At 46.2% G+C, this 27,861-nt stretch overlaps 1 protein-coding gene across 3 annotated transcripts in view; it reads right to left on the bottom strand.

Annotated features, from left to right (window-relative positions):
- The window catches only part of RBM45 (RNA binding motif protein 45), a 124,026-nt gene that overhangs the window by 27,227 nt on the left and 68,938 nt on the right, over positions 1-27,861 (bottom strand). For 2 of the 3 annotated variants that reach the window (XM_063933385.1, XM_063933386.1), the window contains exons 8-10: positions 21,716-21,841; positions 20,209-20,378; positions 5,317-5,523 (exon numbers count right to left, since the gene is read on the bottom strand). In XM_063933385.1, coding sequence (XP_063789455.1) covers positions 5,331-5,523; positions 20,209-20,378; positions 21,716-21,841 — 489 coding nt within the window. In that variant the 3' untranslated portion in view covers positions 5,317-5,330. The remainder of the gene's footprint in view (positions 1-5,316; positions 5,524-20,208; positions 20,379-21,715; positions 21,842-27,861) is intronic. The other variant, XM_063933387.1, reaches the window with a different exon arrangement.

Raw genomic sequence — 27,861 nt, forward strand, 5'->3', positions numbered from 1 at the left:
ACATAAAGCACATTCTGTGGGACTGTGTTTAATGTCGTGTTGTTTCTACCATCCTGATACCAAGACATAGAAATGTAGGGGCTACTGCGGTGTGATCGTGCAAGCCCAAGCTAAACGTCTGCATCTGTATTTTGGTTAGATGTGTTATTTGCATCATTATCAAATGAATGTTTTATTCACGATGGATGTCTCAAAGGGTCTGGGACTCCAGGTCGACACCTTAGGTCAACGTCAATAGGTAGACAACACCTTAGGTCGACATGGAAACCGGTTGACATGGAAAAAGGTCGACATGAGATTTTAATGTTTTTATGGTGTCGTTTTCTTCGTAGAGTGACCGGGAACCCCAATTAGTGCACCGTGTCCCCTCGCATGACTCGCTTCGCTCGGCACAAATTACCGTTCCGATCGTAGTCCACATGGATCGTTAAGTATGAAAAAGTTCCAAAATAGGAAAAAATCGTGAAAACCTCATGTCGACCTTTTGTCCATGTCAACCTAAGGCGTGTCGACCTAAGATGTGTCGACCTTTTTGGAGTCCGGATACCATCTCAAACACCTTTACAGAAGTGAAGAAAACTTGAAAACATATTCACGTTAATTTTCTGTAGGTGGTTACTGAAACATGAGTATAATATTCTAAATAACAAATGTGACTTATTACTAAACAGACAATTATGGAATAACACGGACAACGGGACAGTCATGATGAAACACCTGCATAGCTAAACACACAAACGTTATTAAATTTCTCAAAAATATTTACTTTTCTCTCTCTTTTGTGGAAAGGTGGGTACACACTAGGAGACGTGCTATATGAGCGGCGTCGCCTCGTGTTTCCCCCTCCTGGGCCGGATATGCACATTGGGCGACATGACGTTCATATCGCTCAGTGACATCACGCAGCGGCCAGGCAGCTCTTGCACAGTCCAGACTGAGCTGCCTACACGGCAGTCAGCGAGGGTCATAAACGAACAGCGTAGCCGTGCATCGCTCATCGTTACAGATCTACACACTTGCCGAGAAAACGAGACACGTCGCTCAGGAAGGGTGAAAATGAAAGAATGCACCTTAAGTGTAAACATAAAAGGGGCTGATTTGGAGGTTTCTGCGTCTGATTCCCCATAGGGCCCAGCAGCATGCCTACTAGCTTGTGCTAAGCCGCATGTCTATGCAGGACATCCATACACATGCATGTGTGGTTGCCGCCCCCACCGACTGATCTTTTTGCCTGCGGCTGTAACCATCATTACTACCAAACACTTCATGCTGGGTGCAACAGGTGACCCATCTCCATCCACAAGCCACTGAAGCTGGCTTACATGCTTACCAGATGAACGGTCCCTAGCGACCGCGCGATTGCTGCCAATTTCACGGTAACAGGGCTGATCAACCCGTCGCACATGTGATTCGGAGCACGTGCCGCTTCCGTTTTAGTTCTGCGGCGAAAACGCAATATGCCGACACCCACGAGCTGCATCTGCAGACTCACGTGACAACCTACCCTCCCATAAAAAATTAAAAAATCAGGTCCAAAAATACAACTTAAGCGAAAATGTGTTTTAGTATAGAAAGGGGCCATTTTAAATAACACCGGTGAAGCAGGTGCTGCTCTTCCTCCTGTAAGTCACAAGCTGTACTAAACTGCAAATTGTATTGAGGCAATGGAACAGCTAGCACACCATAGCACACGGAGGCACTTACCAGGATTCGGCTATTAGAAAACAAAAAATAAAATTTAAATAAATAAATAAAACCGTGAACTATTGTAACAAAATAACTTTTCTGTGTTTACCCCTCAGATCTATAATCTAATGAGCAATCATAAAACCCCTTATCAGGGGCACAGCGAATCCATTGCCGATTCACATATCCCAATACTTAGCATATTCAAGAGTCCATTCAGTTGTGGCTGTGACTGAAGAATCCAGTGACCTGCTATGTAAGTAAAGGGAGAAATGGTAACAGCACAAAAATGCGACTTCCTCAACTGCTGTATTTAGAACGGACAACCAATGTTCTTATGGTGCCTTGGGGGAAAACCAGCCTGGAAAGAGCGCAGTCTGTCTATCGGGCATATTCAATTAGCTAATTGCCAGCTAAAAAAAACCTGCGGTGCAGGGTAAAGCTATTCAATTAAATAGACTTTTTCCTGTGCCTAAAAATAGAGATTCAGGTGTGGTTTACATGGAAACTGCAGAATCAATTGGTTTTTCCCGGACGCCAATCCCCAATTTTGCCATTTTCTCGCTGACTTTTCCTCGCAGCTTCATCAGACCACTATCAGGGATTCACACGTGGGGTAATCCCCTATAATTGAATCAGTCTGGCCTCCGCAAATTGAATATGCCCAATCCTGCATTACTGTGGAATCCTATCGATTAGGACAGACAGCATTTTTGTCTTTGAGGGCAAAACGTTCAAAATTACAAGACAAAATAAAATTTCTATAGTGCCACCACCATTACATCATAGGGGTGTATTCAATAGCTGTAGGAAGCTGCCGTCTTGCGGGACAGACGGAAGTTTCCGACAGATTTCGGTCGGAAGGGGTTCCGATCTATTCACAAAGTGCAGTGCAGTGGATTTGCGTGCTTCTGTCGGAACGGGGCCAAATCCGACAGGATTTGGGCCCCCTTCCCGCCAATCTCAATCTGACTTTAAAGAAAGTTGGATTAAGGCGAGGAGATGGGGAGCAGGGCGGCGGACTATGGGGATGGGAGGTACCTTGACGGCTGGCCCCCGGCCAGGCACCTCTCTGCAGCGCTGAGCGGCCGTGATGTGCGGCTCCAGCAGCTCCCTGCGTTCACACACATGGAGAGCTGCTGACAGCCGCACGGACTACGGACAAATCAGACAGTCGGACACTCTATTGAATAGGGGATGTCGGAATGGATCAGACTCTTATTGAATATACCCCATAATACTTCTACTAAAATAATAGATGGGTACTAAAAATTTTAGTGGTAGGTCTATTTTGTAGCCCAGATTAAGTTGATAATTTGCAATCTGGAGACAGACATGCGTCAGATTTGTGTGTTGTTATTCAACCATGAGCAGGACCAACCATAGCAGGGTTCACTCACCAGAGGCCCAGGCTTCGCTAGGTATGCAGGCCACGCTTGGCTTCTCCGCTTTGGAGAGGTTCTGGTGTGTTGAAAAGGTCAAATACAAATGAAATTGAAAATAGTGGCAACACCTTCCTACCCCTGCTGTAAAGCCTCTTGCCTTATTGTTAATACCCAGCCTTGTTTTATTACTGTTTCCAAACTTAAAGTGCTGTGGAACTATGGAAATAAATGTAAATTAATAAATATTAGAGGAAAGGAGGGCAGCACCATGACCATCAGCAAATTACAGATGAAAGTCAGGGTTAGAATAAATACTTCATTTACCTCTAGGCTTCAAGTGCCACTTTTGCCCGTTCAGCACTCTCATTCCTCTCTGAAGGGGAGGGGAGATTTACCCTAGAGTATGGAAATCCTAGTGACAACAGCTCTTAATAAATTCAGATTATGGTGTGTGCACAGTTCTAGGGGTCAGGGACAAATCAAAAAGTTAATTGGCTTCCCAGTGGTCATTAAAGCAGATCTTGGGGTTTGTAAAGCAAACTGCTTTACCGTTCCCATTTACTTTTGTCGACATGGTCAAGTAATGTGTAGCCAGTCCGAACGGATAACCATCACTAGTACACACACAGAATTACTGGCCCATCGCTGCTATTTACTAACAGTCGCAGAGGCTCAAGTGTTAGTAGCTGGTATATTCTTTTACCAAAACATATCTTGGGATAGAAATTGAGTACAGGTTGAGTATCCCATATCCAAATATTCCGAAATACAGAATTTTTTGAGTGAGCCCGAGATACTGAAAACTTCGTTTTCTGATGGCTCAATGTGTACAAACTTTGTTTAATACACGAAGTTATTAAAAATATTGTATTAAATGACCTTCAGGCTGTGTGTATAAGGTGTATATGAAACATAAATGAATTGTGTGAATGTACACACTTTATTTAATACACAAAGTTATTAAAAATATTGGCTAAAATTACCTTCAGGCTGTGTGTATAAGGTGTATATGTAACAAATGTATTCTGTGCTAAGACTTAGGTCCCGTCACCATGATATCTCATTATGGTATGCAATTATTCCAAAATACGGAAAAATCCGATATCCAAAATACTTCTTGTCCCAAGCATTTTGGATAAGGGAGACTCAACCTGTATAATGCTATCTGTAATGTACAGTAATAAATTCCATGTGAAACCATTTTTCATTTGGCTTCAAAAAAAGGAGTAATAAGCTATAGTGAAAACACACAGCCGTATGAATCAGCAGCCAGATATCTACCGGCAGGTGTGATATTATATTACAAGTGTGACTATTGGACTATATATTGAGAGCAGGTCTGTCCATCTGGTGGCCTGCCACCCAAGTGTGACGCTTCTCTCCCAAGTTTAAGAGTTTTTTCTAATTAGCATAGCAGTCTCTCAGTATAATGCATCTGTGGTTACTTTATTAAAAACGTGGACATTACTGATGTGCCGGAACAGCCTGTATATACAGGTGGGTCGTCTGAATATACTACAGGTTGAGTATCCCATATCCAAATATCCGAAATACGGAATATTCCAAAATACGGACTTTTTTGAGTGAGAGTGGGATAGTGAAACTTTTGTTTTTTGATGTCTCAATGTACACAAACTTTGTTTAATACACAAAGTTATTAAAAAATATTGTATTAAATTACCTTCAGGCTGTGTGTATAAGGTGTATAAGAAACATAAATGAATTGTGTGAATGTAGACACACTTTGTTTGATGCACAAAGTTATAAAAAATATTGGCTAAAATGACCTTCAGGCTGTGTGTATAAGGTGTATATGAAACATAAATATATTATGTGCTTAGACTTGGGTCCCATCACCATGATATCTCATTATGGTATGCAATTATTCCAAAATACGGAAAAATCCCATATCCAAAATACCTCTGGTCCCAAGCATTTTGGATAAGGGATACTCAACCTGTATTACCAACTTTCAATGTCTCAGTAATCTGGAATTCCCATAGGAAATGCTCTATATCTATTATTGCTATTTTATTTATTTCATCACTGTGCGTCTAACAAAACACCCGTGTGGAAAGGAAAGGGTAAATGGAAAGCTGAGAGTTCTGATTTTCTCCCCAAGTATTGTCATGTCACCATATAGCCGCCAGATCCCCGTCAGTGCGCAGACGGTCTGGGAAAGTGATATAGTGATGAGAGAGAGAGAGAGGAAGAGTAAGAACAGGCAATTCACAAACGTACTTACATGAAACTAGAAACTCAGTAGGTTCTCTGTCTCTTATTGGACTCATCTCTTGGAGATTCCGCTTGCATCACTTTCAGCTTCACGCCGTTCACCATCTTTCCATGTAATGCAAAAATTGCTTCATTTGCACTGGACACTTCTGCATATCTGACATAACCAACGTTCTTCGCAGCTACAATGTAAACTTCTATTAGGTTCCCAAACCGGCTGCAGTGGGAGTAAAGGGTAAAGTTTATTAGCTTCCCCATAATCAGCTGATTTCCTCAGAAAAACTGCCTATAACTATGGACATTTATAAGGGACGTAACAAAAAACAATAACGTTTGGTCTTAAGTACACCCTCGCTACAACGGTTGAGACCTCCGTTTTAATTGGCAACAAAGTGGACGTATTATCAAACACACCAAATACATGACTGTTGACGTGGGAGGCAGTACCTCCTCCTGTAGCACCAGTTTTTATGAACAGCCTGTATTAGCAGTTTGGCATAGCAGAGGTTAACTAATTGGAATGGACAAAGATAACCAATAATTACAGGGACACTGACCTCAGATGTGTCTGGACTTATACACCGGGCAGAAAGTTGGTTTGAAGACCCTCGGCGGGACGTAATCGAGTTTGAGATCGCCAGAGGTGCCGGCTCATCTCAGACCTTTTTTTTTTTTTTTTAAAGGGGTAATCACTTAACAAGACTTATAACATCCCGGCGCCTGTCATGGATTTTCTGTCATCTTTATTAGAACTTCTTGCTATAGTCTGGTCTAGTTCCTAAATACAATTGAGCTTCAGATTTATTTATTTTAAATCAGCTGTTCCCCTGCGTCCACTGAAACACAATTTGAACATTTTTAGTAATCGGTTATATTTTTAGATTACTATTATTTTTTTTATTCAATTCATTTATTATTTAATCAGTGTAACTTTAAAATTAATTGTCACATTTCAAGGTTTGGTTTGTAAACACCACCACCACTAATAATTGGCGCACTGAATATATATGTCACCCCTCCTGTTTATATGGTAAGGGTTCCCTGTATGCAGTGTCCAAGTATTAATCTATACTACTCTATACGCTCTTCAATGTGAAAAAAGTTTTGTGATTTTTGCAAATGTATTAAAAATAAAAAACTAAGCAAATCACATATACAGAAGTATTCACAGCTTTTACCATGAAGCTCAAAATTGAGCTCAGGTGTTTCACAGTCAACTTAATCCAGCGGGCCAGGGTCTGCTTAGTAGCAGGCCACCTGCGACGAGGGATATCATAAAGCACGAATAAAGCATCAGATTTCCTGAAAGGCACAGTCCACTCTACGTACATCTTCAAGGTTCTCATTACATCCAGAGAAGAAGGTGTCCCAGAATCGCCCTGCAAAGATGGAACCACAAAAGGCTGATTGGAGTGAAAAGTCGACATGGACCTTGGGAAGGAAAGAAGCACATATTCTCAACTATGCCCAATCAGGATGAAAAAATAAATAAATAATCAAAAAAAGGTGGGTCTGCAAGACAAGGCACTTAATTCAGAAACCCTCCGGGCTGAAGTTATGGCTAGTAGAAAAGCAGTCTTCCAAGTAAGATATCGAAAGTCAGCTTCTTCCAAAGGTACAAAACAGCTTGACTGTAGAAATTCCAGAACCAGATTTAAATCCCTTGTAGAAAGGTTTGCACATCCGCCAGGAGTGCTAGGCGTTTCCGGAAAAAAAAAAAAAAAAAAAAATCGATAAAGCAGACCCCTGAACCTTCAGGGATCCTAGATGAAGTCCGGAATCCAATCCTGAAGAGACACTAAGAACCGTGAGAGATGAAAAGATTCCGATGGAAATCCTCTTCGATCACACCAAGCTATATAGGATCGCCAGATGCGATGGTAATGAGCTGCCGTAACCGGTTTTTGTGCCCGCAACATTGTGGGGATCACATATTCCGGAATTCTTCTTCTTTTCAGGATGTCTGCCTCAATAGCCATCCCGGTAAGCGTAGTCGTGGTAAATCTGGGTGCATGAAAGGCCCCTGTTGAAGTAGATTCGAACGCAGAGGAAGAGGTCAAGGATCGTCCGCTAGAAGAAAGCGCAGGTCTGAATACCAAGTCCTCCTAAGCCAATCTGGTGCCACCAGGATCACCGTGATTGACTCTCGCTTGATTCTCTTGAGAATTCGAGACAATAGAGGGAACGGAAGAAACATGTAAACTAGGTCGTACGGCCAAGGCATAGCTTCCGCTTGAGGATCCCGGGATCTGGAGATGTATCTTGGAAGCGGATGATTGAGACAGGATGTCATGAGATCCACGTCTCGACACCCCCAGCGTTGTATCAGATCATTGAACACCTTCAGGTGAAGTGCCCATTCTCCTGGATGTAGATCCCGACGGCTGAGGTAGTCTGCCTCCCAAATTTTCCTCTCCTGGAATGAATACCGCCGGGAGAATTACTGCGTTGCATTCTGCCCATTGGAGAATATGGGACACCTCTCGCATTGCCTGGTGACTGAGTTCCTTGTTCGTTTACGCAAGCTACAGCAGTCGCATTGACGACTGAACTTTTACCGCCTTGGATCAAAGAATGTGGGCGGCTTGTACCAGCGCATTGTAGATCGCTCTCAGTTCCAACACATTTATTGGCAACAGCGATTCTTGTGGAGACCAGTGGCCCTGAAGATGGGAGTCGAACACAACCGCGCCCCATCCTCTGAGGCTGGCATTCAACCAGTTTTTGTATACTCAGAGCTTTGTCTTGTGGCAGAAAAACTCCGTACATTGGTGTCCAGGATCACACTGAGAAACTGGAGACGCTGTGACGGCTGAAGGTTGGATTTACGAAAATGGGTTATCCATCCATGTTATACCAACACATTGTATGTTAATAGAGCATGCTCCTGGAGAATGAGATCAGATGGAGCCCTGAACAGGAGGTCATCTAGGTATGGTATTATTGGGATTCCCAATGATCTGAGGTGAGCAATAATCACAGACATGACCTTGGTAAACTCTCTGGGTTCTGTGGACAGTACAAATGGTAAGGCTCTGAACTGAAAATAATCCTGTTGAATCGCGAACCTGAGAAACGCTTGGTGAGGTTCCCAGATCGGAATGTGGAGATATACATCCTTGATGTCTAGAGATATCATGAATTCCTTGGGTTCCAGGCTCGAAATCACTGAGTTGAGCGACTCCATCTTTAACCGGTAATAAGACAAACTGATTTAATGATTTCAAGTTCAGGATTGGTTTTACTGTACCGTCTGGTTTTGGAACTACGAAATTATTGGAATAGTAACCCTTTTTCTGTTGACTCAGTGTTATCGGCATTAGCACAGCTGATTCTACTAAGGTCTGTATTGAACCCTGAAGGGCTCAACGTTTGTCCAGAAGGAATGGAAGACTAGTCAAAATATTTCTTTGGCGGTAAAACTCCAAAATCTAACTTGTACCCTTGGGAGATGATGTTGCAAATCCACGCATTGTCGGATATTTTGAACCAGGCATCCTGAAAATTTCGAAGCTGCGCTCCCACTGTACCTGGGTCCCGGTGGGAAGGGAGACGGTCATGCCACGGTCTTTTCTGTAGGCTTTGGGTCTTGACGACGAGCAGCGCCTGGTTGCTTGCGGCGACCTCTACCTCGCAAGGGTGTAGCTCTTTCGTGTCCTCTAAAAGGTTGAGAACAAAAGGATCGAAAGGAGGTTCCAGTATATGAGCGTTTAGACGGTGGTGGAAGGTTCGGTAAGAAGGTAGATTTACCACCTGTAACTTGTAGAATTAACGTGTCTACTTGCCATGACCTCAGCCAAAGGGCTCTTCTGGCTGAAATCGCTGCTGCTGAGATACTCGAGTTAACTTGTCCGAAATCTCTAGCTGCTTCTCCTAAGTATATAGCCGATTCTTTAATGTGTTCCGCTAGGATAACTACGTGTTCTAACGGAACCCCCTCTTGTAAATCTTTAATCAACTTAGTGGCCCAATGCTCCACTGCCTTGTTCACCCAGGAACTATCCAAGGTTGGTCAAAGTGCAACTCCAGCGGCTGAATAGATGGACTTCAAACATGGTATCAAACTTCCAACAGGTAATGCCGTTTTATTAGACAACCTGGAAAGAGGAGAGTCCACTCGAGGTGACTTCTCCCATTTATCCGTCATAGCCGATGGAAATGGATAAATACTAAGGAATCTTTTGGGCATCTGAAAATCGCTTGTCTGGGTTTTTCCAAGCCCCCATCAGCTGATCATCCAGCTTCTTTGAAAAAAGGATACGTGACCGAAGAACGGTGTTTTCTACTAAACACAGTATCTGGCGACTCCGGTGTTGTAGTCTCGGATATGTTCAAACCGTGTCTTCTAGCTAAAATAAGAGTTTCAACCCCATGAGAAGGTTCTGGTAGAAATTCCTCATCTGCGTCTGTAATTTCGCCCAACTCACGATCGTCCTCCTCAGCTTCGTCCTGAGAGAGAGAAGTTCTTCTCCAGATTCATCGGACTGAAGAATTTAGGGCACTGGACGTTTCTTAGCCTTGGACACTGTCTGCAGCTGTTTACTGGACCAGTCCAAGCGATTTGCGAGACCCTCTACCGACCTGGTTAATCCCGACACCCAAGGTGGCTCTGTAGCAATAGAAGGTACATCACTCTCCCTAACCGTCTCACGGGCCTTCTGTAAAGCAGCCACCTCAGTATGTAATTGTGAGATGGTTCTTATGCCATTTTAGAGACGCATAAAATTTTCCACCAGCACTCTCAATAATATAGAGAAAGAGAAAGAGAGCGAGAGGGAGGAAAGTCAGAAGGATAGAGGTATTTGACTGACACCCCTATTCTAAATTCTTTCAGCCACCAGCCTGTAGTTTGTGCAGGCTTTTAAGTTTCTGGCAGCTCTGTAGCAATGTGCACCCGTCTCTGCTCTACAGTGCAGATTCCTGAGGAGAAAATAGGGTTTTAATACCTACCGGTAAATCCTTTTCACTTAGTCCGTAGAGGATGCCGAGGTCATCAAAGAACCACGGGGTTATAACAAAGCTCTATAACGGGCAGGAGAGTGCGGACGACTCTGCAGCACCGATTGACCAAACTTAAGGTCATCATCGGCCAAGGTGTCAAACTTGTAGAACTTTGCAAATGTGTTTGACCCCAACCAAGTGTATGCTTGGCAAAGTTGCAATGCCGAGACCCCCCCTTTCTAGTAGACTGGGCTTTCACCGATTCCGGTAACGGCAATCCAGCCGTGGAATAAGTGTGCTGAATCGTGTTACAGATCCAGCATGCAATGGTCTGCTTGGAAGCAGGACACCCAACCTTGTTTGGAGCATACAGGACAAACAGAGCCTCTGTTTTCCTAAACTGAGCCGTTCTGGCGACAAAATCTTCAAAGCTCTGACCACATCCAGAGATTTTGACTCCGCGAAGGAGACAATAGGTTGGTTCATGTGGAAAGAGGAAACCACCTGCAGTAGAAATTGTTGACGTGTCCTCAATTCAGCTCTATCTTCATGGAAGATCAAATAAGGGCTCTTGTGAGACAAGGCCGCTAACTCAGACACCTGCCTTGCCGATGCCAAAGCCAACAGGATGACCACTTTCCAAGTGAGGAATTTCAACTCCACCTTCCGTAAAGGTTCAAACCAATGTGATTGAAGGAACTGCAACACCACATCCCATGGTACCACTGGAGGCACAAAGGGAGGTTGGATGTGCAACACGCCTTTCACGAAAGTCTGAACTTCTGGAAGGGAGGCCAATTAATTCTGAAAGAAAACCGGTAAGGCCGAAATCTGTACCTTAATTGAGCCCAATTTTAGGCCCGCAGCCACACCTGCTTGTAGAAAATGGAGAAAACGTCCTAGCCGAAACTCCTCCGTAGGAGCCCCCTTGTTACCCCTTTTCTGGCCTGAATAAGTGTGGGAATGACTTCACTGGGAATACCCTTACAGGCTAGGATTTTGCGCTCAACCGCCATGCCGTCAAACGTAGCCGCAGTAAGTCCTGATACACGCACGGCCCCTGTTGTAACAGGTCCTCGCGTAGAGGAAGAGGCCAGGGATCTCCTATGAGTAATTCCTGTAGATCTGGATACCAAGCCCTCCTTGGCCAGTCTGGCACAATGAGGATCGCCCGGATCTCTGTTCTTCTTATGATCTTTAGAACCTTTGGAATGAGAGGAAGTGGAGGGAATACATACACAGACTGAAACACCCACGGTGTCACCAGTGCATCCACTGCATTTGCTTGAGGGTCCCTTTACCTGGAACAATATCTCTGAAGCTTCTTGTTGACACGAGATGCCATCATGTCTACTTGAGGAACTTCCCAACGACTTGTCACCTCTGCGAAGACTTCTTGGTGGAGGCCCCACTCTCCTGGATGGAGATCGTGTCTGCTGAGGAAGTCTGCTTCCCAGTTGTCCACTCCTGGAATGAAGATCGCAGACAGAGCGCTTGTATGCTTTTCCGCCAAGCGGCAAATCCTTGTTGCTTCTGCCATTGCAGCTGTTACATTGTTCGACTGGATCAGTACAGGCAGCTCTCGAAGAAGATGTTCCGCTTGCAGAAGGCCGTTGTAAATGGCCCTTAACTCCAGAACATTTATGTGGAGACAAGTTTCCTGACTTGACCATCTTCTTTGGAAGTTTTATCCCATTATGACTGCCCCCCAGCCTCAGAGATTTGCATCCGTGGTCACCAGGATCCAGTCCTGTATCCCGAACCTGCGCCCCTCTAGGAGGTGAGAGCTGTGCAGCCACCACAGGAGTGATACCCTGGTCTTGGAAGACAGGATTATCCTCCGGTGCAAGTGTAGGTGTGACCCGGACCACTTGTCCAACAGGTCCCACTGGAACACTCTGGCATGGAATCTGCCAAACTGAATGGCCTCGTAGGCCGCAACCATCTTCCCCAGCAACCGAATGCATTGATGGATTGACGCTCTTGCTGGTTTCAGAATTTGTTTGACCAGACTCTGAAGTTCCAGAGCCTTGTCCACTGGAAGAAAGACTCTGTAGTTCTGTGTCCAATATAATTCCCAAAAACGACAGCCGCGTCGTCGGAATCAACTGTGATTTTGGCAAATTTAGGAGCCAACCATGTTGCTGAAGAACTGTCAGGGAGAGTGCAACGTTTTGCACCAACTGGTCCCTGGATCTCGCCTTTATCAGGAGATCGTCCAAGTATGGGATAATCGTGACTCCTTGCTTGCGAAGGAGAACCATCATCTCCGCCATCACTTTGGTGAAAATCCTCGGAGCCGTGGACAGACCAAACGGCAACGTTTGAAATTGGTAATGACAATCCTGAATTGCAAACCTCATGTAAGCCTGATGCAGAGGATAAATGGGAACATGTAAGTAGGCATCTTTTATGTCCACCGACACCATGAAATCCCCTTCCTCCAGACCACTGCTCGGAGAGACTCCATCTTGAATTTGAATTTCTTTAGGTAGAAATTTAGGGATTTCAGGTTTAGGATTGGTCTGACCGAGCCATCCGGCTTCGGGACCACAAACGGGCTCGAATAAAAGCCTTCTTCCTGTTGTGACTGGGGAAACCCGACTTGATTTTGACACAACTTTTGTACTGCGTCGCAAACTACCTCCCTGTCTGGAAGAGAAGCTAGTAAGGCAGATTTGAAAAAACAGCGAGGGGGGACGTCTTGAAACTCCAGCTTGTACCCTGGGACACTATCTGGAAAACCCATGGGTCTAGGTCCGAACGAACCCAAAACTGGCTGACGAGTTTGAGACGTGCCACCACCGGTGCGGACTCCCGCATAGGAGCCCCGTCATGCGGTGGAATTGGCAGAAGCCTGGGAGGACTTCAGCTCCTGGGAGCCTGACAAGGCTGGTGATCGTTTACCTCTTCCCCTTCCTCTAGTAGCAAGGAAGGAAGAACCTCAGCCCTTTCTGTATTTATTGGGCCGAAAGGACTGCATTTGATAGTGATGCGTTTTGTTTTGTTGTGGAGGAACATAAGGTAAAAAGGATGACTTACCCGCAGTAGCTGTAGACACCAAATCATCAAGGCCGTCACCAAATAAGGCCTTACCTTTATATGGTAGAGATTCCATACTTTTCTTGGAATCAGCATCAGCATTCCTTTGGTGTATCCACAACACTTGTCTAGCTGAGACTGCCATGGCATTTGCCGTAGATCCCAAAAGACCAATATCTCTCGCAGATTCCTTACGGTATGCTGCAGCGTCCTTGATATAACCCAGCGTCAAGAGGACGCTATCCCTATCTAGGGTATCTATTTCAGAAGACAAGTTGTCTGCGCACTTTTCGATAGCACTACTTACCCACGCAGACGCAATGACAGGTTTGAGTAGCGTACCTGTGGTCGCATAAATGGACTTTAACGTAGTTTCCTGTTTACGATCCGCAGGATCCTTAAGGGCCGCCGTGTCAGGTGATGGGAGAGCCACCTTTTTAGACAAACGTGACAGGGCCTTGTCCACGGTGGGGGGTGACTCCCACTTTTCCCTATCCGCCGAGGGAAACGGATAAGCTAACATAATTCTTTTGGGAATATGAAACTTTTTGGCAGGAGCTTCCCAGAGTTTTTCAAATAGCGTGTTCAGTTCATGAGAGGGAGGAAACGTTCTCAGGTTTCCTTTCCTTATACATACAGACCCTTTTATCAGGAACAGCCGGGTCCTCAGTGATATGTAGTACTTCTTTAACCGCCACAATCATGTACTGAATGCTTTTTGCCAATTTTGGATCTAACCTGGAATCGCTATAGTCGACACTGGAATCAGAATCCGTGTCGGTATCAGCGTCTGCCAATTGGGCCAGCGTACGTTTCTGTGACCCTGCGGGGACCCGACTTTGCAATAACATATCTTCTACAGATTTCTTCCATGCCTGGGTCTGAGACTCAGACTCATCTAGCCTCTTACTAATAAGAGCCACATTAGCATTCAACACATTTACCCAATCCGGCGTCGGCGGTGCCGACAGGGTCACCCCCACAGACGTTTGTGTCCCCAATACAGCCTCCTCCTGGGAAGAGCCTTCAGCCTCAGACATGTTGACACCTGCACCAAACACCCACAGACACACCGGGCATATAGGGGACAGACCCACAGTAAAGCCCGTCAGAGAGACACAGAGGGGATTTGCCAGCGCCCAATCAGCGGCTCTGAAGCGCCCAATAAAACGCCTTCTATAAAGAATATTGCACCAAATTTAGCTTTATTTTCTCTTACGTCCTAGAGGATGCTGGGGACTCTAAGGACCATGGTGATTATACAAAAGCTCCAAACCGGGCGGGAGAGTGCGGATGACTCTGCAGCACCGATTGAGCAAACAAGAGGTCCTCATCAGCCAAGGTATCAAACTTGTAGAATTTACCAAAAGTGTTTGGACCCGACCAAGTAGCTGCTCGGCAAAGTTGTAATGCCAAGACACCTCGGGCAGCCGCCCAAGAAGAGCCCACCTTCCTAGTGGAATGGGCTCTTACCGAATTTGGTAACGGCAATCCAGCCGTAGAATGAGCCTGCTGAATCGTGTTACAGATCCAGCGGCCAATAGTCTGCTTAGAAGCAGGAGCGCCAACCTTGTTGGCTGCATACAGGACAAACAGTGCCTCTGTTTTCCTAACCCGAGCCGTCCTGGCTACATAAACTTTCAAGGCCCTGACTACATCAAGAGACTTGGAGTCCGCTAAGTCACCCGTAGCCACAGGCGCCACAATAGGTTGGGGTTCATATGAAACGATGAAACCACCTTAGGCAGAAATTGAGGACAAGTCCTCAACTCTGCTCTATCCACATGGAAAATCAGATAGGGGCTTTTGTGAGACAAAGCCGCCAATTCGGACACCCGCCTCGCAGATGCCAAGGCTAACAACATGACCACTTTCCAAGTGAGAAATTTTAACTCAACTGTTTGAAGAGGTTCAAACCAGTGTGACTTAAGGAACTGTAACACCACATTAAGGTCCCATAGCGCCACTGGGGGCACAAAAGGAGGCTGGATGTGCAGCACTCCCTTTACAAAAGTCTGGACTTCTGGGAGAGAAGCCAATTCCTTCTGAAAGAATATTGACAGGGCCGAAATCTGAACCATAATGGAGCCTAACTTTAGGCACATATCCACTCCTGTCTGCAGAAAATGGAGAAAACGGCCCAGGTGGAAATCTTCCGTAGGAGCATTCTTGGCTTCACACCAAAATACATATTTCCTCCAGATACGGTGATAATGTTTCGCCGTCACCTCCTTCCTAGCTTTTATCAGAGTAGGGATGACTTCCCCCGGAATACCTTTCCTAGCTAGGATCTGGCGTTCAACCGCCATGCCGTCAAACGTAACCGCGGTAAGTCTTGGAACACGCAGGGCCCCTGCTGCAACAGGTCCTCCCTGGGAGAAAGAGGCCACGGATCTTCTGTGAGCATTTCCTGAAGATCTGAATACCAGGCCCTTCGAGGCCAATCCGAAACAATGAGTATTGTCTGGACTCTTTTTCGTCTTATGATTCTCAATATTTTTGGGATGAGTGGAAGAGGAGGGAAGACATAGACCGACGGAAACACCCATGGTGTTACCAGGGAGTCTACCGCTACTGCCTGAGGGTCCCTTGACCTGGAACAATACCTCCAAAGTTTCTTGTTGAGGCGTGACGCCATCATGTCTATTTGAGGAAGCCCGCAACGACTTATCTCTGCAAAAACTTCTTGATGAAGACCCCACTCTCCTGGATGGAGATCGTGTCTGCTGAGGAAGTCTGCTTCCCAGTGGTCCACTCCCGGAATGAAGACTGCTGACAGCGCGCTTACATGATTTTCCGCCCAGCGAAGAAAACTCGTGGCTTCCGCCATTGCGACACTGCTCCTTGTCCCGCCTTGGCGGTTTACATGAGCCACTGCTGTGTCGTTGTCTGATTGAATCAGAACAGGTAGGTCGCGAAGAAGAGTCTCCGCTTGTCGTAGGCCGTTGTATATGGCCCTTAATTCCAGCACGTTGATGTGTAGACAAGCCTCCTGGCTTGAACACAGTCCCTGAAAATTTCTTCCTTGTGTGACTGCTCCCCATCCTCTGAGGCATCGCGTCCGTGGTTACCAGAACCCAGTCTTGAATGCCGAACCTGCGACCCTCTAGAAGGTGAGCACTCTGCAGCCACCACAGGAGACACACCCTGGCCGACAGGCTTATTCTCTGATGTATTTGTAGATGGGACCCCGAACACTTGTCCAGAAGGTCCCACTGAAAAGTCCTCGCATGGAACCTGCCGAAGGGGATGGCCTCGTAGGCCGCCACCATCTTTCCCAGTACTCGAGTGCATTGATGAACCGACACTCTTTTTGGCTTTAGCAGGTCTCTGACCATGCTCTGGAGTTCCTGGGCTTTTTCCGTTGGGAGATAAACCCTCTTCTTTTCCGTGTCCAGAATCATGTCTAAAAATGATAGCCGAGTCGTTGGAATCAACTGCGACTTTGGCAGATTTAGGATCCAGCCGTGTTGCTGCAGCACTCTCAGGGAGAGTGACACGCTTTTCAGCAATTGATCTCTCGATCTCGCTTTTATCAGGAGATCGTCCAAGTTTGGGATAATTGTGACTCCTTGCCTGCGTAGGAGCACCATCATTTCCGCCATTACCTTGGTGAAAATCCTCGGGGCCGTGGATAGCCCAAACGGCAACGTCTGAAACTGGTAATGACAGTCCTGTACAGCGAATCTCAGGTACGCCTGATGAGGAGGATAAATGGGGACATGAAGGTATGCATCCTAGGGAAACCAGAAATGCCCCCCCTTCCAGGCTGGAGATCACTGCCCGGAGAGATTCCATCTTGAATTTGAACTTCTTTAGATACAGGTTTCGGGATCTTAGATTCAGAATGGGTCTGACCGAGCCATCCGGTTTCGGGACCACAAATAGGGTTGAATAGTACCCTTTCCCCTGTTGCATTAGGGGAACCTTGACAATCACTTGCTGTTGACACAGCTTTTGTATTGCAGCTAAAATTATTTCCCTCTCTGGGGGAGAAGCTGGCAAAGCCGACTTGAAAAATCGTCGAGGAGGCACTTCTTCGAATTCCAGTTTGTAGCCTTGGGATACAATTTCTATCGCCCAAGGATCCACATCTGACAGCACCCAGACCTATGGACCCAGACCTGGCTGAAGAGTCGAAGACGTGCCCCTACCGGCGCGGACTCCCGCAGTGGAGCCCCAGCGCCATGCGGTGGATTTTGTATAAGCCGGGGGAGGACTTCTGTTCCTGGAAACTAGCCGTAGCAGGCATTCTTTTCCCTCTACCCTTACCTCTGGCGAGGAAGGAAGAGTCCCGACCCCTTCTGGACTTATGCAACCCAAAGGACTGCATCTGATATTTAGGTGTTTTCTTTTTCTGTGGGGGAACATAAGGCAAAAAAGAAGATTTACCCACGGTAGCTGTGGAAACCAGGTCCGCAAGGCCCTCCCCAAATAAAACCTCACCCTTGTAAGGCAAAGTTTCCATATGTCTCTTTGAATCGGCATCACCCGTCCATTGGCGGGTCCACAGTGCTCGCCTAGCAGAAATTGCAATGGCATTGGCTGTTGAACCCAACAGACCAACGTCTCTCGCAGCGTCTTTCATATATAAGGCTGCGTCTTTAATATGACCCAAGGTCAATAAAATGCTATCCTTATCTAGGGTGTCAATGTCAGATGACAAGTTATCTGCCCATGCTGCTATTGTGCTACATACCCATGCCGACGCTACTGCTGGTCTGAGCAAGGCACCCGTATGTGTATAAATTGATTTTAAGGTAGTCTCCTGTCTGCGATCAGCAGGATCCTTGAGGGCTGCCGTGTCTGGAGACGGTAGCGCCACCTTTTTGGACAAGCGCGTCAAAGCCTTGTCCACCCTGGGCGAGGATTCCCACCGTAACCTGTCCTGTGCGGGGAAAGGATACGCCATAAGAATTCTCTTGGGAATCTGCAGTTTCTTTTCTGGAGTCTCCCAAGCCTTTTCAAATAAAGCGTTCAGCTCATTTTTCTTTTTCTCTGGACTCTGCTATGTCCAATCTTTTATGTAATAAAGAAACATTTGCATTTAAAACATCACACATATCCATCCAATCAGGTGTCAACTGTGCTGACGGAGACACCACAATCATCTGCTCTACCTCCTCCTTAGACGAGCCTTCCGCTTCAGACATGCCGACACACACGAACCGACACCCCCACACATTCTGGGATAGAAATTTATAAACATATATATATATATACACACACACACACACACACACACACACACACACACACACACACACACATATATATATATAGAGAGAGAGAGAGAGAGAGAGAGAGAGAGAGAAAGAAAAACAGTCCCCCAATAAGGCCCTTTGGAGAGACAGAGAGAGTATGCCAGCACACACCCAGCGCCACTGGAACAAAATCCCAGTCTGTACATTGCTTTTATATATCAATAATACACTCACTGCGCCAAATAAATGTGCCCCCCCACCTCTTTTTTGCCCTGTACTTGTATTCAGCAGGGGAGAGTCCGGCGAGCAGCTTCTCTGCAGCGTGCTGTGGAGAAAATGGCGTTGGTTAGTGATGGAGGATCAAGCTCCGCCCCCTGAACGGCAGGCTTCGGTCCCACTCAAATTCTTTATACTGGCGGGGGATTATTTAATATACTGCCTCCGCAGTATCTATATGTCAGCCAGTGTCCCTTGAGGTTTATTATTGCTGCCCAGGGCGCCCTCCCCTGCTTCCTGCACCCATACAGTGTCGTCAGTGTGTGTGTGAATTTGGGAGCAATGGCGCGCAGCGTTACCGCTGCGCGGTACCTCAATGAAGATCTGAAGTTTTCTGCCGCCTTTGAAGTCTTCCTTCTTATACTCACCCGGCTTCTATCTTCCGGCTCTGTGAGGAGGACGGCGGCGCGGCTCCGGGACGAACAGCGAGGATGAGACCTGTGTTCCAACCCTCTGGAGCTAACGGTGTCCAGTAGCCTAAGAAGCAGAGCCTATCATTTAAGTAGGTCTGCTTCTCTCTCCTCAGTCCCACGATGCAGGGAGGCTGTTGCCAGCAGTGCTCCCTGAAAATAAAAAACCTAACAAAAGTTTTTTTCAGAGAAACTCAGTAGAGCTCCCCTGTAGTGCATCCAGTCTCCTCTGGGCACAGGATCTAACTGAGGTCTGGAGGAGGGGCATAGAGTGAGGAGCCAGTGCACACCCATCTAAAGTCTTTGGAGTGCCCATGTCTCCTGCGGAGCCCGTCTATACCCCATGGTCCTTTTGGAGTCCCCAACATCCTCTAGAACGTAACAGAAAAATAATTGAAATAAAGTAAAGTAATATAACTGAGCAGGAGCTCCCTCAGCAGAGACCGGCTCCCTCAGCAAAAATGAAAAACTGGAGGGATGATGGGGGATAGAGGGGGAGGAGCATGTTTCACTTCTTAGATTATTTAAAGTGCCAGCTTACTGTAAGCCACCATCACCACCCCACAGTCTTGAAGTTGTGCCAGTGTCCCCTAGTGGATGATAGAAAAAGAAGAATTCACTCCAGAACACTACACACATTGTGGCTACTCCTACATGCAAGATTATCTGTAATCTCTAATGAGCGACCTAAAGATCCCTACATACTAGACTATTTTTTTTAACAATATGGCCGATTTAGAAGCGTCGGAACGACAAATTATCGCGTGTGTATGCACTATGCGCGCTCCTGTCCATTGCATCTTCAGATCTTCCCTACATGTAGCTGAATCTGAGGACAGCATACTCCTGGATGTGGCCATTGATAATACATTTTGTAAGATTGCACAATGTGTATGCACTATATCGTTTGCCCGGGAGATCAAGGGAAATCGTTGACGACATTGCATCATTTGCAAGTCATCTAGCATGTACCTAGCAAAAAAAGAGCTATTATCCTAGATGTGTCAGTGAAGGTAAGGGAAACCTTACCAGAATACATCTTCCACCACTTCCACGGGTAATGGGTGAGGATTGAACACCACAAACAACCTTTCCTTGCACTGTGCATCACTGGGTGCTTTCGGTTTGTATGATGGAAGGGTAGCGTCTGTCTGAATCGGAGGAGGAGCAGCAGGGGGGGCGTAGGCTCGATCATAGGCCTGCAGACAAAAACAGATTCACTTTGAAAACCCTACTGAATACTACTAAGCAGGAAGCCAAAAAAAAAAAAAAAAAAAACCCACACAAAAAAAACAACAACAAAAAAACAGTCACCTGAATCGGAGGGATGGAGGAAGGAGGCTGGCAAAGTAAATCCTACAGAATAAGCTAGGCGAGCTATAAATTCTTAATTGTCGGTAGAGACTGGCTGGGAATATGGGCAGCAGCTCCTGTGAGTCACATGCCATGTGTTTGGTTTTAGCGTCCATGAATTCGTTAGCAATTGTAATGCAAATGCAATAAACCTATAGAGGCCAATAAAATTATCGGTGAGATAATTTGCAGTGCGAGTAAGTGCGGCTGTAATAGGGATGCGCACAAAAATCTGCGAGCCCAGTAGAGATCGGGCAACTAGGTGGGCGAATTGCCGTGACAATGTTTTTACGCCGTTGCAACCGCAACTCGTCCCCCTTCATAATTTGGATTGACTCTTTAAAGAGAAACAGAGCTGGGATTTGAGGGATCAATCTGCAAAACATGGATAACTGCGTTTGGTTATCTCTGTGCAATACGTGTCTAGTTATATATTGCTGATAATGGGGTGCAAACATTAGATGATGCAACCTTAGATTTTTTGTAAAGGGAAACACTTAGGCTTTAATGTGAGCAGATGGCAAGCACTCCTAGGTATGAAAATGACGTCCATATGTAGTGTCGGAGAAAGGCAGTCAGCAGTTCAGACTAAGGGGGGTATTCAATTAGAATGTAAATTCAACCTAAAAACAGCACTAACGATTCAATGCCCGTGCAGTTTTTTCAACTGGTGGAAAAATCCGGCACTGGCAAAAACCACTTGTATCTGCAAATTCCCTGCTGATACACGACTTTTGGCAGTTTTTGTCGCAATAGTCCGATTCTACGGAGAAACAAACAAAAAAATTAAGTGGCATGGGTGAAAATGGATTTTAAAAAAAATGCCCGCAATTGAATACCCCGTGTTGAATTAGTGCCGGTTTTTTGACCAGTCAAAAAATCTGCACTTAACTGAATACCCCCCCTAAGGGTTGAAACCCCCCCTTGCCCACCCACACCATAAGGCACCAACTAGTTGCATAACAAGGAACATTTACGCAAGCAGGCTCTATTCTCGTATTTTGAGAATGGTGGTCATTGTGGTATGAAATGCTACGTTATGATGTCAGGGCCTGACACGCTCTAGAATGCATGTGCACTAATTTTCCCCCAGAGCTTAAACCTCAATCTCATTACCTAATTTGTGGCTACACACCAAACAACGCATTAAGACAACTTATCAATAACCGAGCGCCAATGTCACCTCAGAAGAATAAGAAGAGAGCCGACCTGGTCTCCCCGTTCTTTCAGCAGAGAGCCATTCACTCAAAACATTTCCAAGCTGGTACTCCCACGGGGGTCTCTGCCCTGCCAGAGAGGCACTGTCCTCCTGCAAGTGAAACCGGAGTGAGTACTCTCGAATCGATCCATGCTCCAGAAGCAATGCTTACCCTCCAGTCCGTGCAAGCTCCCCTCAGTTCACCCAATGACGGTATTAATGAGGTTATCTCTAACTCGCTAGAAGAGCTCCACAGACAGGACAGAACACTTAAGCTGGGTACACACAGAGATGGGTCTTTCCGATCCACAACATCAGACTGCATATAGTTCAATTCAGTGCATATTAGGCAGTGTTTATGCCCAATATGCGGGTGCCTATGGTCGTTAGCGACATAGTCAGGTTTGATGTGCTGCACATAAAAACTGACGATATTGCTAGCGTTCTGCAGTATGGTAATGAAGGATAAAACATGAAGTCGCTCCAGTGTGTACGGGCAATCAGGGCTGACGAGGATTCGTTAGGTTGTTAGAATCAAATCCCCGTCACTCCAGTGTGTACCCAGCTTTAGAGTTCAAGTTCGCAATGTTTGCCTCCTCCAATAGCAGAGTACATGGAGCTGCAAAGCACCCAAGATAAAATTGCAGGATGGCTCCAGAAGAAAGAATATCAGGCTTAAACGCCCTACAAGAGGTTATCCCGGTGGAAAACCTAGGCGAGCATGTGCAAAGCATATTCTCCCTGATCTTGGTCTGGCAACTGATTGGTTCACAGAATACCAAAGCCTATCAGCCTGGCAAACCATTCTCCTTAGGAGGCATTTCTGCCAGGCAAGACGCATCCTTAGATGACACAAATCATGGTGACCCGAGAAAGTGACATTTTGCAGGGCCTGCACCTCTCTAGAGCCACCATACTTATCTCTACTGAATTTAGTAGTCACCATGGATATTTGGTTCCCTTATAGATGGGGTATCCTGCGGTTACCAACAAGAATGGCGAAATCAAAGTAGTATCATGACGCTACATTCAAATGACGCTACACTCCTTTTAAAGCTTGAAAATCCAACCACCACAATAGACACCAAGCAAAAATAAAACCTGTACCACTGGAAACTGGAAGACCTCTAAAGATATAACATTTCCCCCTTTCTTACCCTTAGTCTGTAAGCAGGCCCAGATGTTTGCAAAATGGGACAAAGGGGAGCCTTCACCTATGTCCTGCTCAGAAGCCTGGTTTATGTTGGATGTAAGTAATCACGTGTTATGGCCGTTTCTTAATCCTTCCGTTACATACTCCAAAAGGCCCAAATAAGGGGATGTAGTTACATTGCAGGCAGTTGGGATTCTGGCAGTCAGGATACAGACACCGAAATTGTGACCACTGACAATGCCACCAGCCGCAGTCCAGGCTAACAGGAGCTATTCCCACTCGTGGGTGTCCACGACATCCACAGAGTAGGAATAGAACCTGTGACGAGCGCAGCAACCCCACAAGGGGCTTTGTTGGGCTTACTCCCCCCCCCCCCTTCCCCCCGCTGGCATTCTAGGGTCCAGGACCCTGGCCGCTGGCATCCCATACCAAATGCCAAATAAGATGCCTTTTCAGACCGTTTTTTTTCCTGAGCTATATATATATATATATCTACGTGCCTTGGTGTGTCATGAGATTGTGGGACCATCACTACCACACACTGGCAGTCATCACATAATAGGTCATCTTGATCAACTCCATAATTGGATACATTAAGGGTAGAAAAGATCTAGGTAGCAATAGAGGCTGTTTCCTTGCAAGAGGAGGTGAAAGTCCATGGATCCCTTCGGAGATTCGCCACTCCATAGGACCAAAATAGCCTGGCATAGCATATGTAACAGTCTGGATAAAGACCACTATAACCTGCATCTTCTACATTCCTGCCTCAAATCGATGATCAAGGCACTGTTACCCAGCCAGTCATTACGGTTATCTTTGGATCAGAGGTCTGCGATTCCTTCTGCACCTGTCAAACCAGCCATAAACTGCTTAGATACTAGGTACAGATTCCGTTTTATTTTCCTGAGAGCAAGAAAAAAAGGATCTAAAATCTGTAACATATCATCACCCTACATAAACTTATTTACTGCTGGGTGGAGAGCTCTTGTAGGACACAATCCCAAAAGATAGAGCAGAAAACCACAAAAAGCTTTAAAAGGACAGTTTCTGAAAGAGGACAGAGATAACATGTTATCTGTTGGCAGAGTGCGATTTACACAACATTCTGATAGCGCTACTTCAGGAAATCCAATTATCTATATAAAAGGTCACTCTGCCCCGTGTTGGACATTTGAAAAATATTCAGCGACGTTAAAAGGTTTAACGCACAGAAAAACAGCCACTAATTAGGCAGGGAATTCAGACTGCTGTAAGGAACTAGAATAGATGTTACAAGAAATGAAGAAAAAAAATATATAGAATGCAAAACCTGTTTTACAGTACCCTAGCAGTCCCATGCAGGAAAGCAAGGCTGGGGATATACAGAGTGGAAATGTAAAGAATACATATGTATGCAGGGAATCTATCTGGTTTAAAAAAAAAAAAAAAAAAAAAAAAGAGACTCACATCTATACAGGTTGAGTATCCCATATCCAAATATTCCGAAATACAGAATATTCCGAATTACGGACTTTTTTGAGTGACAGTGAGATAGTGAAACCTTTGTTTTTTGATGGCTGAATGTACACAAACTTTGTTTAATACACAAAGTTATTTAAAATATTGTATTAAATGTCCTTCAGGCTGTGTGTATAAGGTGTATATGACACATAAATGCATTCGGTGCTTCGATTTATGTCCCATCACCATGATATCTCATTATGGTATGCAATTTTTCCAAAATACGGAAAAATCAGATATCCAAAAATAAGAATTTACTCACCGGTAATTCTATTTCTCGTAGTCCGCAGTGGATGCTGGGGACTCCGTAAGGACCATGGGGAATAGCGGCTCCGCAGGAGACTGGGCACATCTAAAGAAAGATTTAGGACTATCTGGTGTGCACTGGCTCATCCCCCTATGACCCTCCTCCAGACCTCAGTTAAGATACTGTGCCCGGAAGAGCTGACACAATAAGGAATGATTTTGAATCCCGGGTAAGACTCATACCAGCCACACCAATCACACCGTACAACTCGTGATAATAAACCCAGTTAACAGTATGATAACAATGGAGCCTCTGAACAGATGGCTCCCAACAATAACCCGATTAGTTAACAATAACTATTTACAAGTATTGCAGACAATCCGCACTTGGGATGGGCGCCCAGCATCCACTACGGACTACGAGAAATAGAATTACCGGTGAGTAAATTCTTATTTTCTCTGACGTCCTAGTGGATGCTGGGGACTCCGTAAGGACCATGGGGATTATACCGAAGCTCCCAAACGGGGGGGAGAGTGCGGATGACTCTGCAGCACCGAATGAGCAAACTCAAGGTCCTCCTCAGCCTGGGTGTCAAATTTGTAAAACTTAGCAAAAGTGTTAGACCCGGACCAAGTAGCCGCTCGGCAAAGTTGCAGTGCCGAGACCCCTCGGGCAGCCGCCCAAGATGAGCCCACCTTCCTTGTAGAATGGGCTTTTACAGATTTAGGCTGCGGTAGTCCTACCGCAGAATGCGCAAGCTGAATAGTGCTACAAATCCAGCGCGCAATAGTCTGCTTAGAAGCAGGAGCACCCAGCTTGTTGGGTGCATACAGGATAAACAGCGAGTCAGTTTTCCTGACTCTAGCCGTCCTGGAAACGTAAATTTTCAGGGCCCTGACTACGTCCAGTAACTTGGAATCCTCCAAGTCCCTAGTAGCCGCAGGCACCACAATAGGTTGGTTCAAGTGAAAAGCTGATACCACCTTTGGGAGAAACTGAGGACGAGTCCTCAACTCTGCCCTATCCATATGGAAAATCAGATAAGGGCTTTTACAAGACAAAGCCGCCAATTCTGATACACGCCTGGCCGAAGCCAGGGCCAACAGCATGACCACTTTCCACGTGAGATATTTCAAATCCACGGTTTTAAGTGGCTCAAACCAATGTGATTTCAGGAACTCCAAAACCACATTGAGATCCCAAGGTGCCACTGGGGGCACAAAAGGAGGCTGAATATGCAGAACTCCTTTGACAAATGTCTGAACTTCAGGCAGTGAAGCCAGTTCTTTCTGGAAGAAAATCGACAGAGCCGAAATCTGGACCTTAATGGACCCCAATTTGAGGCCCAACGTCACCCCTGCTTGCAGGAAATGCAGGAATCGACCCAGTTGAAATTCCTCCGTTGGGGCCTTCCTGGCCTCACACCAAGCAACATATTTCCGCCAAATGCGGTGATAATGTTTTGCAGTGACATCCTTCCTGGCTTTGATCAGGGTAGGGATGACTTCCTCCAGAATGCCTTTTTCCTTCAGGATCCGGTGTTCAACCGCCATGCCGTCAAACGCAGCCGCGGTGCCCCTGCTGCAGCAGGTCCCGCCTTAGCGGTAGAGGCCATGGGTCCTCTGAACGCATCTCTTGAAGTTCCGGGTACCAAGCCCTTCTTGGCCAATCCGGAACCACGAGTATAGTTCTCACTCCTCCCCTTCGTATTATTCTCAGTACCTTGGGAATGAGAGGCAGAGGAGGAAACACATAAACCGACTGGTACACCCACGGTGTTACCAGAGCGTCCACAGCGATCGCCTGAGGGTCCCTTGACCTGGCGCAATATCTTTTTAGCTTTTTGTTGAGGCGGGACGCCATCATGTCCACCTGTGGTCTTTCCCAACGGTTTACCAGCATTTGGAAGACTTCTGGATGAAGTCCCCATTCTCCCGGGTGGAGGTCGTGCCTGCTGAGGAAGTCTGCTTCCCAGTTGTCCACTCCCGGAATGAACACTGCTGACAGTGCTAACACGTGATTTTCCGCCCATCGGAGAATCCTTGTGGCTTCTGCCATTGCCCTCCTGCTTCTTGTGCCGCCCTGTCTGTTTACATGGGCGACCGCCGTGATGTTGTCTGATTGGATCAGTACCGGCTGGTTTTGAAGCAGGGGTCTTGCTTGGCTTAGGGCATTGTAAATGGCTCTTAGCTCCAGAATATTTATGTGAAGTGAAATCTCCTGATTTGACCACAGTCCCTGGAAATTTCTTCCTCGTGTGACCGCTCCCCAGCCCCGAAGGCTGGCATCCGTGGTCACCAGGACCCAGTCCTGTATTCCGAATCTGCGGCACTCTAGGAGATGAGCCCTCTGCAGCCACCACAGTAGTGACACCCTGGTCCTTGCCGACAGGGTTATCCGCTGCTGCATCTGGAGATGCGACCCGGACCATTTGTCCAACAGGTCCCACTGGAAAATCCTTGCGTGGAACCTTCCGAATGGAATTGCTTCGTACGAAGCTACCATTTTTCCCAGGACTCGCGTGCATTGATGTACCGACACCTGTCCCGGTTTTAGGAGGTTTCTGACTATAGATGACAACTCCTCTGCTTTTTCCACTGGAAGAAACACTTTTTTCTGGTCTGTGTCCAGAATCATTCACAGGAACAGAAGACGTGTCGTCGGGACCAGCTGTGACTTTGGGATATTGAGAATCCAGCCGTGCTGCTGCAGCACTTCCCGAGAAAGTGCTACCCCCACTAACAACGGTTCCTTGGACCTCGCCTTTATCAGGAGATCGTCCAAGTACGGGATAATTAAAACCCCCTTCTTCCGAAGGAGTATCATCATTTCGGCCATTACCTTGGTAAAGACCCTCGGTGCCGTGGATAACCCAAACGGCAGCGTCTGGAACGGATAGTGACAGTCCTGTACCACAAACCTGAGGTACTCCTGGTGAGGAGGGTAAATGGGGACATGCAGGTAGGCATCCTTGATGTCCAGGGAGACCATGTAATTCCCCTCATCCAGGCTCGCAATAACCGCCCTGAGCGATTCCATCTTGAACTTGAATCTTTTGATATAAGTGTTCAAGGATTTTAAATTTAATATGGGTCTCACCGAACCGTCCGGTTTCGGTACCACAAACATTGTGGAATAGTAACCCTTTCCTTGTTGAAGGAGGGGTACCTTGACAATCACTTGCTGTGAATATAGTTTTTGGATAGCCACCAACACTGCCTCCCTGGCAGA

This window comes from Pseudophryne corroboree, chromosome 7 (genome assembly GCF_028390025.1).
Source record: "Pseudophryne corroboree isolate aPseCor3 chromosome 7, aPseCor3.hap2, whole genome shotgun sequence".
NCBI classification, from domain to species: domain Eukaryota; kingdom Metazoa; phylum Chordata; class Amphibia; order Anura; family Myobatrachidae; genus Pseudophryne; species Pseudophryne corroboree.